At 47.8% G+C, this 14,791-nt stretch overlaps 6 protein-coding genes across 6 annotated transcripts; 3 read left to right on the plus strand and 3 right to left on the minus strand.

The window, feature by feature from the left end:
* Positions 1 to 148: 148 nt before the first annotated feature.
* Positions 149 to 1,601, plus strand: PHATRDRAFT_47666 (predicted protein; the record flags this gene model as incomplete). The annotated part of the gene is made up of 1 exon (XM_002181877.1): positions 149 to 1,601. One exon carries the CDS (start codon positions 149 to 151, stop codon positions 1,451 to 1,453), a length of 1,305 nt encoding a protein of 434 aa, XP_002181913.1. The 3' UTR covers positions 1,454 to 1,601.
* An 892-nt stretch (positions 1,602 to 2,493) lies between these two features.
* On the plus strand, positions 2,494 to 4,677 carry PHATRDRAFT_47667 (predicted protein). Its single transcript, XM_002181878.1, has 2 exons — positions 2,494 to 2,594; positions 2,788 to 4,677. The coding sequence occupies exons 1-2, from the start codon at positions 2,513 to 2,515 to the stop codon at positions 4,524 to 4,526; spliced, it is 1,821 nt and encodes a 606-aa protein (XP_002181914.1). The 5' UTR covers positions 2,494 to 2,512; the 3' UTR covers positions 4,527 to 4,677.
* Positions 4,678 to 4,840: 163 nt separating this feature from the next.
* On the minus strand, positions 4,841 to 6,010 carry PHATRDRAFT_37941 (predicted protein; the record flags this gene model as incomplete). The annotated part of the gene is made up of 2 exons (XM_002182036.1): positions 4,841 to 4,858; positions 4,958 to 6,010. The coding sequence occupies 2 exons, from the start codon at positions 6,008 to 6,010 to the stop codon at positions 4,841 to 4,843; spliced, it is 1,071 nt and encodes a 356-aa protein (XP_002182072.1).
* Positions 6,011 to 6,634: 624 nt separating this feature from the next.
* PHATRDRAFT_47669 (predicted protein) lies at positions 6,635 to 8,577 on the minus strand. Its single transcript, XM_002182037.1, has one exon. It carries the CDS (start codon positions 8,226 to 8,228, stop codon positions 6,753 to 6,755), a length of 1,476 nt encoding a protein of 491 aa, XP_002182073.1. The 5' UTR covers positions 8,229 to 8,577; the 3' UTR covers positions 6,635 to 6,752.
* A 713-nt stretch (positions 8,578 to 9,290) lies between these two features.
* VTE1 (tocopherol cyclase) lies at positions 9,291 to 11,554 on the plus strand (the record flags this gene model as incomplete). The annotated part of the gene is made up of 3 exons (XM_002181879.2): positions 9,366 to 9,412; positions 9,610 to 10,159; positions 10,220 to 11,491. Coding segments are annotated over 3 exons (1,869 nt in total), but the record flags the coding sequence as incomplete, so codon positions are not given.
* Positions 11,555 to 11,795: 241 nt separating this feature from the next.
* Positions 11,796 to 12,677, minus strand: PHATRDRAFT_21829 (predicted protein; the record flags this gene model as incomplete). Its single annotated transcript, XM_002182038.1, has 1 exon — positions 11,796 to 12,677. Exon 1 carries the CDS (start codon positions 12,609 to 12,611, stop codon positions 11,796 to 11,798), a length of 816 nt encoding a protein of 271 aa, XP_002182074.1. The 5' UTR covers positions 12,612 to 12,677.
* Positions 12,678 to 14,791: the final 2,114 nt, after the last annotated feature.

Below are 14,791 nucleotides of genomic sequence, written 5' to 3' on the forward strand. Positions count from 1 at the left end.
GCTCTTTGGTGACGACACGAATCCCATTGCCGGTCTAATGATTGGTATTCTAGTCACCGTCTTGCTCCAGTCGTCTTCTACAACAACCTCAATTGTTGTGTCTTTGGTTGGATCCGCTGTTTCCGTCCGCCAAGGAATTTACATGATCATGGGAGCGAATATTGGTACTTCAGTCACCAACACTATTGTCGCCATCGGACAGATGGGCGATGGGGATCAGCTCGAACGTGCGTTTGCTGGTGCCACCGTCCACGATATGTTTAACTTTTTGTCGGTGGCCGTACTCCTTCCTGTAGAAGTCATTACTGGATACCTCTACCACTTGACTAAGGCAATGGTCAAGAATGCATCCACTGAGAAAGGAGATAAATGGGAAGGTCCCGTCAAGGTACTTGTTGCTCCTATCGGTTCGAAGATTATCATCGCGAATAAGGATATTATCAAGGCAATTGCCCAGAATAAAGGCAGCTGTGATGAGGGCGACGGCTTCTACCCCATGAACTGTACCGAGGACAGCTATTCTGGCTGCGGCAAGTCATTTGGTCTTATAAGTTGTGACAAGAAGTCTGGAGACTGTCCTGCTTTCTTCCAGTCTGATGCGTCTGCCAAGGATGACAAGGTCTCCGGAGGTGTCGTCTTTTTCATTTCTATTGTCATTCTTTTCACTTGTCTTGCCGGTCTTGTGACTGTCCTCCAGAAAATGTTGCTCGGTATGTCTTCTCGTATTGTCTACAAGGCAACAAACATTAACGGATACCTTGCCATTGTGATTGGTGCTGGTATCACCATGGTAGTACAGTCTTCTTCCATTACGACCTCTACGTTGACTCCTTTGGTTGGTATGGGAGCTCTCCGTCTTGAACAGATGTTACCCCTTACTCTCGGCGCTAATATTGGAACAACAATGACTGCCATCTTGTCAGCACTTGTCACAGAAGGAACTGGATCTCTCCAGGTTGCACTAGCTCATTTGTTCTTCAACTTGACTGGTATTGCCATCTGGTATCCCCTTCCTTTTATGCGCAACGTTCCGCTTGAAGCTGCTCGTAAACTTGGGCGGACAACACGAATCTGGCGTGGCTTTCCTTTTCTTTATATTGCCGTGATGTTCTTTCTTATTCCGCTGCTTTTGCTTGGTCTCTCTTCTCTCTTTGAGGATGGCAGTAAGGGTTTCACTGTTCTTGGATCATTTCTCACTATTATCCTTGGCCTTGGAATCCTGTACGTCATGTACTGGTGTCGTTACAAGGAGGGCCGGGAGAAATGCTCAAGTTGCATGGCCGAGCGTGAGAAGAAGCGCGTCATTATGAAGGAGCTTCCTGACGACATGATTTACCTCAAGGAACACATGAAACGCCTCATTGAGCACACTGGTCTTCCAATTGTGGAAGAGGAAGACGCTGAAGCTGGCAAAGAGATTGACGAAGGTGATTCCGATGAGGTAGAGGCCTAGGCTTCCGCCCCGTGAGGTAGATATCACTGATTCTAGAATTGGTTTGAGGTCCCCTCTAAAATTTGGTTGTTTTATTTGAATATTGTGCCAAGTCTGTTCTCGCTTGTTAAAGCTAGAGTTACTATAAACCTTTGGAATATACCACGCTTTTTGTTTGATTCCGTTGTACGTAGGTATTCTAAGGTTCTGTGAAGCCCTCTTAAAACTAGGACTTTTGATCAGGGGGGAAATGGTCTACAATTAGAAACTCTATTCCAATTGGAAGAATCGCTCTCGCAAGAATCCTTCAATGAAACAAAAATGTTCACTGTCATTCTGGGAGGAGAGGAGGATGTGACCGTGTGCTACAAACTCAGTAGAAGTAGGTTTTCACATTAAGACAAATATTCCATTTTTGATGTCCAAAGTCTCGGAGAATGGGTCTTTTAAATCAGGGCCTGGAGCGGATTGATTGATACCACAGATTTGATCATTGCGAAACAGAAAATTTCTCAAGTTTTCACTTCTCTAGTTTCTGATGCTTGTTCCTCACAGTCAGTATTAGGCGAAACTTTATATTCTGGCAGTGAATTCCTTTCATTGTTGGCACGCTTGATCTATAGAGATTCGGACTAGAGTAAGAGAGTTTAGACTTGGGACGGATCATCTCGCTATCCTAAAAAATGTACCTGAAAAATCAAAGTTTTTGGGACGATGTTGATTCACCCTAATGTAACATATGGATAAATTTGAGTTGACGTTTATCGGAGACTTCACGCAGCTCATGTCAACAGTTCTGGACATGTTTCTCTTTCTAAGAAAGAGATCGAACCGCGACTAAACGACGGAATTTTATATCGAAAGGATGACGTCAATCGGCGCTCCATTGCTTTTACAAAGAAAAAGATTTTCCGCGATGTGAATCTGCGAGATTCGTGATCGATTCTGTAGAAACGGTATACTTCGTACGTAGATCTTGAAATTATCTCGTGGATTTGTGTAGGAGGCCGTACATACGTGGCTCAGTCAGCTTGATGTGAGTTGTCACTTTCGCCTTTGGTCTGACTTTGAGGAGTCTCCATGTCCAACGCACAATTCTTCTGTGCCCGAAATCAGCATCATTATCCCAAACCAAAAGATTGGCTGACGAATCGTAACTATGGTAAGTTGACTTCAGGGTCGATCACACATTATCGCCGTACTAACTGTAAAGCGAGCTGGACCTCATTGGATTGAAAAGGGAGAGAGTGATATGGCAGATTTCTGTCAGACCGATGGCTCTCATTAATCAAGAGATTATTTTTCCAAGTCATTTATCTAACTTGTATTGTGCATTTTTGATGGGCAGGCTGAAGAACAGAACGACGTTGAGGCGATGGAGGTCGACAAAGCCACTGAGGCTAAATCTCGCAAGGATCGTCCTACTGGATCAATCCATTTCGGCGACACCGACTTTGACGTTGACGAGCAAGTTGGGGACGCTACATGGGCCGAGGTATGCAACGCCTGTTGTGTCCACTCCGGACAGGAATGGGCAATGATCGCTCTTGGAATCTTCCTGGTTTGCTTCTTCCTCTACTTCTTCCTGTTGGGTCTTGACCTGCTTGGAAATGGTGCAAAGGTCATGTGTGGATGCACTGCCGGAGAGTTGTTCGGCGACGACACGAATCCCATCGCTGGTCTAATGGTTGGTATTCTTGCGACTGTATTGCTTCAGTCGTCTTCAACAACTACCTCGATTGTTGTGTCTTTGGTCGGATCCGCTGTCTCCGTCCGCCAAGGAATTTACATGATCATGGGAGCGAATATTGGTACTTCAGTCACCAACACAATCGTCGCTATGGGCCAAATGGGCGATGGGGATCAGCTCGAGCGTGCTTTCGCTGGTGCCACCGTCCACGATATGTTTAATTTCTTGTCAGTGGCCATACTTCTTCCTGTAGAAGTCATCACAGGATACCTCTATCGGCTTACTAAGGCTATGGTCAAGAATGTCAATCTCGAAGACGGTGATAGCTGGGACGGTCCTATTAAAAAGATGGTTGATCCTCTGACCGATAAGATCATCATTTCCAACAGCAAGATTATCAAATCTGTGGCTTTGGGTGAAGCGACCTGTGATGTGGGTGGTGGATTTTACCCTATGAACTGTACAGAAGACACATACTTGGGTTGTGGCAAGGCATTTGGACTCATTTCGTGCAGTAAGACGAGCGGCGATTGCCCTGCTTTCTTTCAAGGTGATGCTTCCGCAAAAGATGACAAGGTCTCTGGGGGTGTTGTCTTTTTCATTGCTATTGTCATCCTGTTTGTATGCCTTGCCGGGCTTGTTACTGTTCTTCAGAAGTTGCTGCTTGGAATGTCCACTCGCGTTGTCTACAAAGCCACTGACATTAACGGATATCTTGCGATTGCTATTGGCGCTGGTCTCACTATGATTGTGCAGTCCTCCTCCATTACTACGTCCGCTTTGACTCCGTTGGTTGGTATGGGAGCGCTTCGTCTTGAGCAAATGTTACCTCTTACACTTGGTGCCAATATTGGTACAACGCTGACTGCCATTTTGTCTGCCCTTGTGTCTGCAAGCAAGGATTCGCTCCAGGTTGCCCTTGCCCACTTGTTCTTCAACTTGACTGGAATCCTCATCTGGTACCCGGTGCCTTTCATGCGTCATGTCCCTCTCGAGGCAGCTCGTAGACTTGGAAAATTGACTCGAGTCTGGCGTGGTTTCCCCATTGTTTACATTGCGGTGATGTTTTTTCTCATTCCGCTTCTTCTGCTCGGCCTGTCGTCTCTTTTCGATGATGGCAGCAAGGGTTTCACTGTCCTGGGATCCTTCCTTACCATCCTTCTGTTCCTTGTCATCATTTACACTGTCTACTGGTGCCGTTACAAGGACGGTCAGCAGAAGTGCGCAAACTGCATGGCGGAGCGTGAGAAGAAGCGCGTTGTGATTAAAGAGCTCCCTGAGGATATGGCGTACCTGAAGGAGCACATGAAGCGCCTCATTGAACACACTGGACTCCCCGAAGACGAAGATGTTCCGGCCAAGGATGAATCTCCTGATACTTCGGATGCTGAGGTTGATGCCTAAGCACCAAACAAGAGGTCGATATCGCCGAATATTGGTTAGAGGTCCCCTTTTGATTATCCGTTTAGTATATATAGTATATACAACCTGTGCCAAGACCATAGTTCTCGCAGATTCTGCTTGAGAATAAAATAACTTGGGAATGTTTATCTTATTCTGACTGCATGTAGAAACATCATAGTATCAGGATGCTGCACACAGCTCTTTTCATTTCAACTGCGGTTCAAACTAACTGTAAACCTTAATCGTTGTGCTGTCAATGGTCGGCGTCCCTAACCGTAAAAAGGTTAACGCCACATTCATGAATCAATTGTTTCTTAACTTTGCTTCTGAATCTATCGGCGTGTAAGTTTCTTCCTATTAAGGTCTACAGAGAGAATGTGACTTCGAGTAGAAATAGGATATCTATTCATATACGAACGATTTTCACTCACCTCGCCGTGAACTTCAACAATTATATCGACCCTGACAGCACGAGCAGTCGTGTTGCACAGTGCACCCGAGTCAAATGCTTCATTGAGCAATGCATACTCGGCACCCTCTATATCCATTTTCACCATAACATGTGCACCAGGCATCATCTTGACTGTTTCGTGAAGAAGGCGAGTCAAAGTGAAACCTTGCACAGACACCTCACGCTTGTCATTCCCACTCAAGAGGGAGCTTTGAACATCCCTATGTCCAGAGAGTGTAGACGAACCCCAAAAATTCTCTTTCTCATTGACTGTGTCCAAGAACAGAACCGTAGTCTCGTCTTTTGCAGCGCCCACCGTCTCGGTGAAGAAGTGGACTCTTCGAAGTGGTCTCGGCGAAGTAAGCATGAGACGTTGCTGTAATCTATTGAGATGATTTGTAAAGATTGGATTTCCCTCGATACCAAAGTAACAATAATTCTCTGGTTGAACCGGGCCCGAAAGTTGCCGGCTCACCTCCTCCATTTGAGTACGTATCCAGGTGATGAGTTTTCTAAAACCCTTTCCCTTTTGAAGAGGTTGTAGAAATCCATGTTCCAGATCTATTCGTGGAGCTAAAATGCCTTTCTTCGAACAAGGTGGAATGCCAGCGTCCACTAGTTTGCCCATCGAATCTCCAACATTGGCGCCAAAATCTAGAAAGGTAAACCGGCACGGTTCAACCGGCAGCTTGGACTGTTGAGTTGCGACTTCTCCATCAAGACTTGGCCTATACCAACTACCCAAAATTTCAACTATCTCCTCTTGGGTTGAGCTTTCGTCTGCGCACTTCGCTTCATATTTTTGTCTGTGTTGATTTGACTCCTCAATGTTTTGATAAGCCCGGGCATCCGAAAATAGCCCATCGAAATGCCCAACGCGATCACTGCTGTCATCAAAAAGTAGCGACGTCTTCTGGGTTTCATTGTAGAACGGCATGAGGGTCGAGCGGACATCCCTAGAGAGAGCGGAAAGCACCACCGTAGTAGCTACCGCGACGCACAAGGATGCATAAACCCGTCTCCATTTTCTCATGACTTTCTGCAAGAAAGAAAGAATTGAGCGCAGTCATTTTGTCGCGTCTTCTCTTCCCATTTACGGTCAAAACAGTATTTTGGATGTGTCCGCTCTACGGATGGTACCATTACAGTGTCACATTCGTTTTACCACAACCTACCCCTTCTTTTGGGAGCAAGATTTTGAAGTTTACTGTTAAATGCAGTATTACCAGTGACTGCGACATAAAAGATACTAATTGTTACCATTAATTTCCTACAAAATTGGACTGCTATTCACAGACAATCAAATAGAACGGACATTTCTCCTGGTGCAGTATGCAACAATACTTTGACGAGTCCAGCTACAAAATTCTAGCCGATGGTCACCATTAGTCGGTTCGAGATTTGCTGTCTACTGGGAATAGCCGCGGATGACATTTCTTACAATAATGGTGGGAAGTTGTGTCAGCGCACTGCACCTTCGCTTCCGAGCAAGAACGAAGTACACCCCAACTTAAATTCCGAGCCTTGTCTCAAAGAACGCATGGGAAAGCCTGATGGCCACCAAGTCTGCAACACGGTACATGGTATGTAACTCGCTAACGTCATAGAATCAAGGCTACCTTCGATAAATTGAAGGAAGGAAAAGACGAGGAAGACTGCATGATGCATTTTTTGCAATATGTTCTCTTTGTCGAGTAAGCTAAAAAGAAAGCCCTCTACGACTATTCAAAGACCGATTAAATCGGAAAAAGCAAGTGAGCCAAAGAAATCCGTTGCTACCGCGCTGTACTTTGACATTGAAATCGATGTCGGTTGTTCCAATCCGACTTTTGGCATTCCACCGAACAATATGTCACTTGCCGACACCGACTGCACTTTTTCATCTTTGTATACGGAAACTTTGCGCGACATGTATCACACTCGACCTTCTTAGCTTTGCGTTGTCTTCGTTCCTCCCTGTCTTTTTGTTTTCGGACACACTCTTCGGCGTGCAATGACTTGTATACGGCGCGACAGGATTTGCTACAGTAGAATTCGCCAAGACAGTCACGGCACTTGATAGCGAGACGGACGATCTCGCCATCCTGTGCGTCCCGTTGACCGTGCACCTTACTGCACGCACGGTTACCACAAGGTTTGCCCATGCGTTCTTTCAAACGGGGTTCGGGAGTAACGGTGGCAACTTTTTCTCTTCCAAAGGTTGGCGGTGGAGATTCGGAGCTAATGCGGCGACTGTTTGGTCGAACGTCAGCCGCATGAGGAGCGCCATTAGTACTATTGGCTCTGCTACCCGTTTGCATGGATCGAGATAGTACCAGCCTATAATCGTTCTGTAGGGCTTCCCAAGCACCTGAATGCTCCCATAGATTATAGAGTGTCCAGGCATCTAGAATATCGTCTACGTGTGGGTGTGTGTCGGGTCGGGGCGGACCATCTTCCAAAAAGGATGCCGAACCGGCTTCGGCCAAGACGTCCAATGCCGGCAGGGTAAAGCACAATCGTGTCGAACGCAGTCCACTGTTATTGGAAGCTGTCTTTGTTTTTCCGGGCTGAATTGTTAATGTTAAACCTTCCAACAAATCATCCATACACTCCAGACACGTCATCCGGCATATGGTTCGCGTCCCAAGCGTCAGCTGAGAGCCTTTCAATACGGTAATTTGCAAGAGCGGATAAAACACCATCCAGTATTCGTGCGGCACGCGTTCACCAGGCTGAGGAATGGGCGCCTTGCGGCCGCAGACGGGGCAGCACAGGAGAGCCGAAACGTCGGGCCAATCGAAGTTACCGTTGGGGGCGATATTCATTTCCTGGGACTGTGTTTTCGTCCGCATCATGACCCTAAAGTCTTGATAATTCTCCGGAGTCAACACGCACCGTCCTCCCAAGGTCATGGTGACGGGCATGGTACTCGTGACCGTGCCGCTACGGGCGCCTCCACTATTTGTCGCGTTCATGTGTGAGGCCTGCAGCTGCGGTTCGAGTTGGAGTATGGTAGCGCCTTGGAAATTGACAAAGTAGTTTTCCAAATCAGACGAGCTGGCAGCGGGGTTGAATCCCTTGTCTTGGTAAACCATGACCCGTTGGGAAGGCAAAGCTTTGATCTTGGAATCGAAGGTTTCTTCTTCCTGCAAGAGTAGACTGCAACGAGCTTCCTTCATTCCTGACGTTTCTAGTCCGGACCATCGAGTGCCTCCCGTACTGGTCGCGATGGACAACGGGGCAACGCTGCTGGTCGTCCCCGCAGTCATGCTGACTTTGTATAACCTTCTAGCTGATCTGAAACGGATAGGTACTCTTTCGCTCGCTCGCTCGCTCGAACTGTGATTGTAATCTTCTAGTCCATACAACTCACTCGCTCCCTCGGTTACGCTCCGCTGTCTCGAGGATCACCGGATTGTGATTCTGTGTTGGGTTTCCCCCGAGCGTAGGAACACGAAATGAATTGCTTCCAACGAGCGTCACTACTGCACCAATTGGAAGCGTTTTGAGAGATGGCTTTCGTCTCGGTCGGGGGTGTTCGTGCACTGTAGAGGATGGTGGACGTCACGTTTCTCGTGAAGGGTCTTTCGTGGGGTGGCCACAACAATTCGCTTTGCGTAGGCAATTGGCGGCACTCACAGTCCATTACGGAAAGTCGATGAGTGCGCGGACCGGGAAGGGTCACAATTTTACACGTGGCCATGGCTAACAGTAAGTGTGTTCTGCTCCAATACCCGAACTTACCGTTAATTCACAATAAATCTCCGTCCACGATTTGAAGTCCAATCACTGGATATTACGATGACGCCACGGGACGGTATTGAGTCCTTACGCCCCCACGGCCTTGTTTTTTCTCCAAATTTCCAGTGTGTTTAGGCCCAATAAGATCCCGGAACTGCTAGCACCTATTGGAATCGTAGTAGAAAAGACCAATCACAGAAAATCTTATGGCACAGTCATTCAAAATCAAGTCATTTACAAACGTCAATTCGTGGGAGTGGTCCCTGCCTTGGAAATCGATTTTTCGAGGATTCCACCAGATTAAGGTTGGGGCTCCCAGAAATCCAGGCATCGTGTCCGTTTGGCCGAACATATATGGTGAGCTGTTCCCAATCACGGTTGTTGGTTTAATCCGTGCCGAGAAATGACCGTCTCTATCGGTACAAAACCTACTGGAGTATGTACATGAGGGGCTTTGTCTGTGCTCACGAATCAAACGAACGCTTGTATGTATTCAAATCCTGGATGGCAAACGAACGGCCGTTAACGGGTACTTTTCGTAACTCACGCTCGCTCCTTCCGCTCTCCGTGCAGCCATACTCACACATACATAACATTTGACCATGGTGCTGCTGCAACGTTCCGTCGTGGCGATCGCCCTTTGCGGAGTGATTGCCGTGGAAGGCTTCTACCTTCCCGGTGCCAATTCTCAAGCCTTCGCGGATAATGACCCGTAAGTATTCCGTGTACACTTTCATGGGCGAGAGAGAGCGACAGTCCGCACCCCCAAGCACGAATCGTATTGCTTCGTTGCGCTCCTGCCCGAATTTACACAAAGGCGGGATGATTATGCTTTCTCTATGACTTTTCCTATTTCCTTGACTGACCCATTCTCTCCTTTGCTCACGTTAATTGCTTGCTGTTATACAGCGTCAAGCTCAAGGTGAATAAGCTAACTTCGACGAAAACGCTCATGCCCATTGACTACTACCGCCTGCCCTTTTGCATTCCGGAGGGAGGAGCCAAGATGGACAATGAGAATCTAGGAGAGTTCCTCTCCGGAGATCGCATTGAGTCCTCGCCGTATGTTCTCCAAATGAAGAACGACATGTACTGTGAACAGCTCTGTATCGCCAACCTTGGACGGGGCGAACAACGCGGCGTTCAGCCCAACAAGTTCGTCAAGGCCATCCGCAAAAACTACCACAATAACTGGATCGTCGACAACCTCAGTTCCGCCAGTAAAGCCGAAAACGATAAAGAAGTGACTACGAGATACTGGCAGGGCTTTCCCGTTGGCTTTATTGGCAATGATGGCCAAGCCTACGTGAACAACCACGTCAATATTGAAATCATGTACCATCCATCGGATACGGAAACGGACAAGTACCGCATCGTGCGATTCGTGGTGGAACCCTTTTCCATCAAGCATGATTCCGAACCGGTAGTGGACGATACAAACGATGTTGACGACACACACGTTCTAACGCGGGTCGCCAAGATCAACAATCCTATTGATTCCTGTGCCCCTAATGCAAAGACTCACACCACCTACGATATGATTACCCAGTCGGGTCGGGAACCCCAACGCGCTTCTGGTCAAGTCCTCTTTACCTACGATGTTAAATGGGAACTCAATACCGAGGTCAAATGGGCATCGCGTTGGGATATTTACCTCAACATGGACGACGCTGTTCCCGCCAAAGTACACTGGCTGAGTATTGCAAATTCTCTTGTCATTGTCTTTGTGCTCAGCGCCATGATTGCTGCTATTTTGATCCGCAACTTGCGACGAGACATTTCTCGGTACAATCGTCTCGCGACGGACGAAGAGAAAGCGGAGGATTTGGAAGAATACGGCTGGAAGTTGGTGCACGCCGACGTTTTTCGGCCACCCACATTCTCGCCGCTATTGTTGGCGGTTGCTTGCGGCACTGGAGCTCAACTGCTCGCCATGACCTTTTTGACGATTGCGTTTTCTGCGATGGGATTTATGAGCCCAGCGAGACGCGGACACTTACTCATGGCGGAATTGCTGTTGTTTGTCTGCATGGGTGGTTTGGCGGGATACGTTACGGCGCGCTTATACAAAACCTTCAAGGGCAAATCCTGGCAAAAGGCGACGACTCTCACGGCCGTTGGCTTTCCCGGAATATGCTTTGGTGTATTCATAATCATGAATGTAATTGCTCTTGCGAAGCAGTCTACCGACGCTGTACCCTTTGTGACCATGTTGATTCTCGTGGTCTTGTGGTTCGGTATTTCTACACCGCTCGTCTTCTTCGGCGCCTATTTTGGTTACAAGCACGAGGCTATTGAGTTTCCCGTCAATACCAGCTCGATCCCCCGACAGATTCCCGATCAACCCTGGTTTATGGGTATTCCATTTACAATGGCGATTGGTGGTATCTTGCCTTTTGGTTCGTGCTTTGTCGAGCTCTACTACATTCTTGCCTCAGTGTGGATGGACTACTACTACTACGTCTTTGGCTTTCTGTTCCTGGTCTTTTTGATTCTCATCATTACCTGCGCCGAAATTACTCTCCTCTTCACCTACTTCCAGCTCTGCAGTGAAGATTACCACTGGTGGTGGCGCTCGTTCGCAAATGCCGGATCGACTTCGGCGTACGTCTTTTTATATTCCATCTTCTACTTTCAGCAGCTCGAGGCCAACTTGTTGGCAACTTACGTACTCTACTTTGGTTACATGGCACTGTCCTGTTTGGGACTATTCTGTATGATGGGTTTTGTGGGAATGTCGACCTCACTGTGGTTTAACAAGGTCATTTTTTCGTCCATCAAAATCGACTAGATCGGTAACTCAAGAGTACACACTTAGCATTGCATTATCTCCAACATAGCCTTGAATGTCGTGAAAACTTCTATCACATCGACTCTGTCCAGTGTCTATACCGTAGAATGGGTGTATCTAAATTTCTCTCATCCGCGAAAGAACCGCAACGCTTCGGCCTCAGGTAATTTGTGAGCTTTGTCGGCGACACGGTCAGCATTCACTTTATTTTCCAAGATTTCTGCGTTCTATTCCAACATGAAGTGAGACCTTGCGTTTTCATATACATAGCATATTTCTAATCTTAATTCTGATAGGAAACGCGCTAAGCCACTATCAAGCTCACGGGGGAGTCCTTTCTTTCTTCCAAAATGGCTTCCGCAACGTCCATATCTTCGGGCGTGGTGATTTTTAGATTGGTATATTCGCCAAGCGTTAATTTGACCGGTTCTCCCAAAGCTTCCACAATGCTCACGTCATCCGTTACTTCCAAATTTTCTCTCGCCACTTTGACAAATCCGCGCTGCAGCGTTTCGATTTTAATGACTTGTGGTGTATGCACTTCCCACAAGCGAGCTCGTGGAAGTGTTCGCAGAACCGTAGAACCGTCTTCCGTTTCTTTAATCGTAGCTTTGCACGGAACTCCCAAGACGGCTGCGCCGTACTCTTTGGCATCGTGGACAACCTTACACAGCTCTGGAATGGTAACTAGCGGTCGAGCCGAGTCATGAATCGCTATGTACTTACAGTTGCCATTGGAAACCTCCACCAATTTGTTGAGTCCGTTTTCTACGGATCCCTGTCGTTCGACACCGGGATTGGCAAACACAAGACGGCCATCGTATCGATTTACTATAGCTTGATACTCCTCTTGATAGATTGGGTCCATGACTAGTACCACGTACGGTGGCGGCGCTTTGTTTTGGGCTTTCAAATGCTCCGGTAGACGCTCCAAGAACAAGTCGAGGCTATGATGCAAGACAGGAACACCTCGGAGTTCCAGAAACTGTTTGGGCATAGTGGCTTTCATTCGCGAGCCCGTACCACCGGCTAGCAAAACAAAACCCACATCATCCATAGCAACTGTATTTGAAGTGCCATTATTTTCGGCATCAGTGGCAGCCAAGGATTCTCTGCACATACGAGAGACGACAGTGGGCCGCTGTACAGTGAGAAACGCAAAGGCCGATGACAAACAGAGGACCCACAAAACAAAAAGGAAGGATATTCTCAGTGCAATCATGTTCTACAAGTATTGCCAATAAAAGCTGCCTTATCCAGGTCACAACCGTTTAATTGGAAGGGTCCGCCTTTCTTGCGTCTGACCCAATTCATGGTACAGGGTCAATTCAGGATGTTATCGCATTCACTCTCTCTAGCCAGTAGGGATGATGGTTTCTGTTTTTGCCGCGGATCAACAGTATTAGAAAAACCCCACGTCAAGCGTCTGTCATATGTACGTTAGACTAAGACTGGTCTGCTCAGGCAGATAATGGTATAATTTGTGTTTTGCTCTGTTTCGTAACTACACTAGTGATCTTGTGCTATTCTAGTGCGATTCTAGTCGGTTATCGTTGCAGTTTTCTAGTTTATCAGACCCAAAGTCGTTCTGTATCCCTGTGGGATCAAAGGTATAAGTTGTTGTGACTGTCTGAGTGTTTGTGCGTGTTTTGACGGAAGCGCCGAGGCCGAATGTGCCTGGGGAGGCAAGCATAATACCTGGCTCTTCATGTTGTTGTCGAGTCGCCGACGCCTGCAGAGGCCTAGAACATACTGACGGTATCTCGTAATGGTCCACGTGGTAGTCGTGTCGATCGGATACTGGGTTTCTTGTCTGCAATAGCGGCTTGAAACAAGGCACCTCCCATGGTTGGACGCTTCCATGGAGCTTCTTCTACCGAAGCTTTACTCAACGCTCTAGCCCGAGCGGCATCCTAAGCTTGGATGTTAAGTAGGATCTGTTTTCGAACATCCACTTACCAATTGCTAATATCGGACCTCGTACCAAGTGGTATTCGCTGCTCCTCCACTCTTGCTATCAAATGTGTAGATATATACCACAATGGGTATTTTAGTTATTGACCCGGCAATCAGGCCGGCTATCACTATTTAAGCGGATGCGAACCAAATATTTGCAAAATTCGTAACCAGTGATCAAAGGAAACTATTGTTGTTCCCGTTATGCCAAGCCGACCTCGCTAACACATGCTCAACTCGAAACTCTTTTCGAAGTTCCTTCCCGTCCTCAGGAAGAAAGTTAAAAGTTCACCATGGCCGCAGCTCTCGCTCAAGTCCGTAACGCCCTTCAGGCGATTGGTATTGTCGACGCGTCTCATCGCGACGCCATTACCGAATCTATTACTTCCGTCGAGGACTTCGTGTTCTTGACGGACAAGTTCATCAAGGATATGTGCAACACCCTCCGTCGTCCCGGGGGGACCGTCCCAAATCCCAACGCCGCTCAGCCAGGCGCCCCAGCGGTGATTCCCCGCTCCGGTGTCGCCATTTCTCCAACGGCTGAAGAGCGTTTGATCTTGCTCGGATATTATATCCGTCACCTCAAGCGTACCTCTCGTCCGATCCCAGGCCAGTTCGTTGCGGCTCGAGTCCTCTCCATGGCGGAGATTAAACGCCGTGAGGAGGAAGACAAGACTCTGTCGAAGGATGCCACGGCTCCTTCCATGATCGATGACCTCAAGAAGATCCGCGAAGCCTTCGAGAATATCGAAGATTATCTCTCCAAGGTCCGTGGAACTACTGGCGTTCCTTTGCGCCATGTGATCCGCGACGACGACGAAGTCCCGGACGATCCGGACAACATGTACCCAAGTGTTCTCGATGAAATGATCGCTCGTTGCCCGCATGATGGCGAAGACTTTGCCGCCGATAACAGTCAAGTTTGGTCCGTAATCCGGGCTTGTACCCATGGGGGTCCTGCCTGGAGCTGGGTTTCTGCTCACGCTCGTTCTCGTAACGGTCGTGCAGCTTGGTTGGCCCTCCGTTCTCATTACCTTGGGCCGACTAACCAATCGAAGATCATGAACAAGGCCGAGGGAGACCTCGAAAACAAGTTTTATAGCGGTGAGCGCCGAAACTTTTCTTTCGAGCGTTTTGCCGAGATTCACCAGCAAGCCCACACCGACCTCGACGAGTTCGGTGAGCCATTGACCGAAGCTGCCAAGGTCCGCAAGTTTTTGAAGCGCATTAAAGCCCCGTCTCTCGAATCGGCAATTGCGACCGTTCGTGCCACTACAGCGTTGAAAAATGATTTTGAAGCTACTGTCAATTATTTGAGTGAGTTTATTGACGAACAGAACCAGG

This window comes from Phaeodactylum tricornutum, chromosome 14 (assembly GCF_000150955.2).
Source record: "Phaeodactylum tricornutum CCAP 1055/1 chromosome 14, whole genome shotgun sequence".
In the NCBI taxonomy this organism is placed as follows: domain Eukaryota; phylum Bacillariophyta; class Bacillariophyceae; order Surirellales; family Neidiaceae; genus Phaeodactylum; species Phaeodactylum tricornutum.

Coding starts and splice junctions, on each gene's coding strand:
- PHATRDRAFT_47667 (XM_002181878.1), top strand. CDS start 2,513: ATGTCCAACGCACAATTCTTCTGTGCCCGAAATCAGCATCATTATCCC. Junction 2,595..2,787: donor GCTGACGAATCGTAACTATG/GTAAGTTGACTT, acceptor GGCAGGCTGAAG/AACAGAACGACGTTGAGGCG.
- PHATRDRAFT_47669 (XM_002182037.1), bottom strand. CDS start 8,228: ATGACTGCGGGGACGACCAGCAGCGTTGCCCCGTTGTCCATCGCGACC.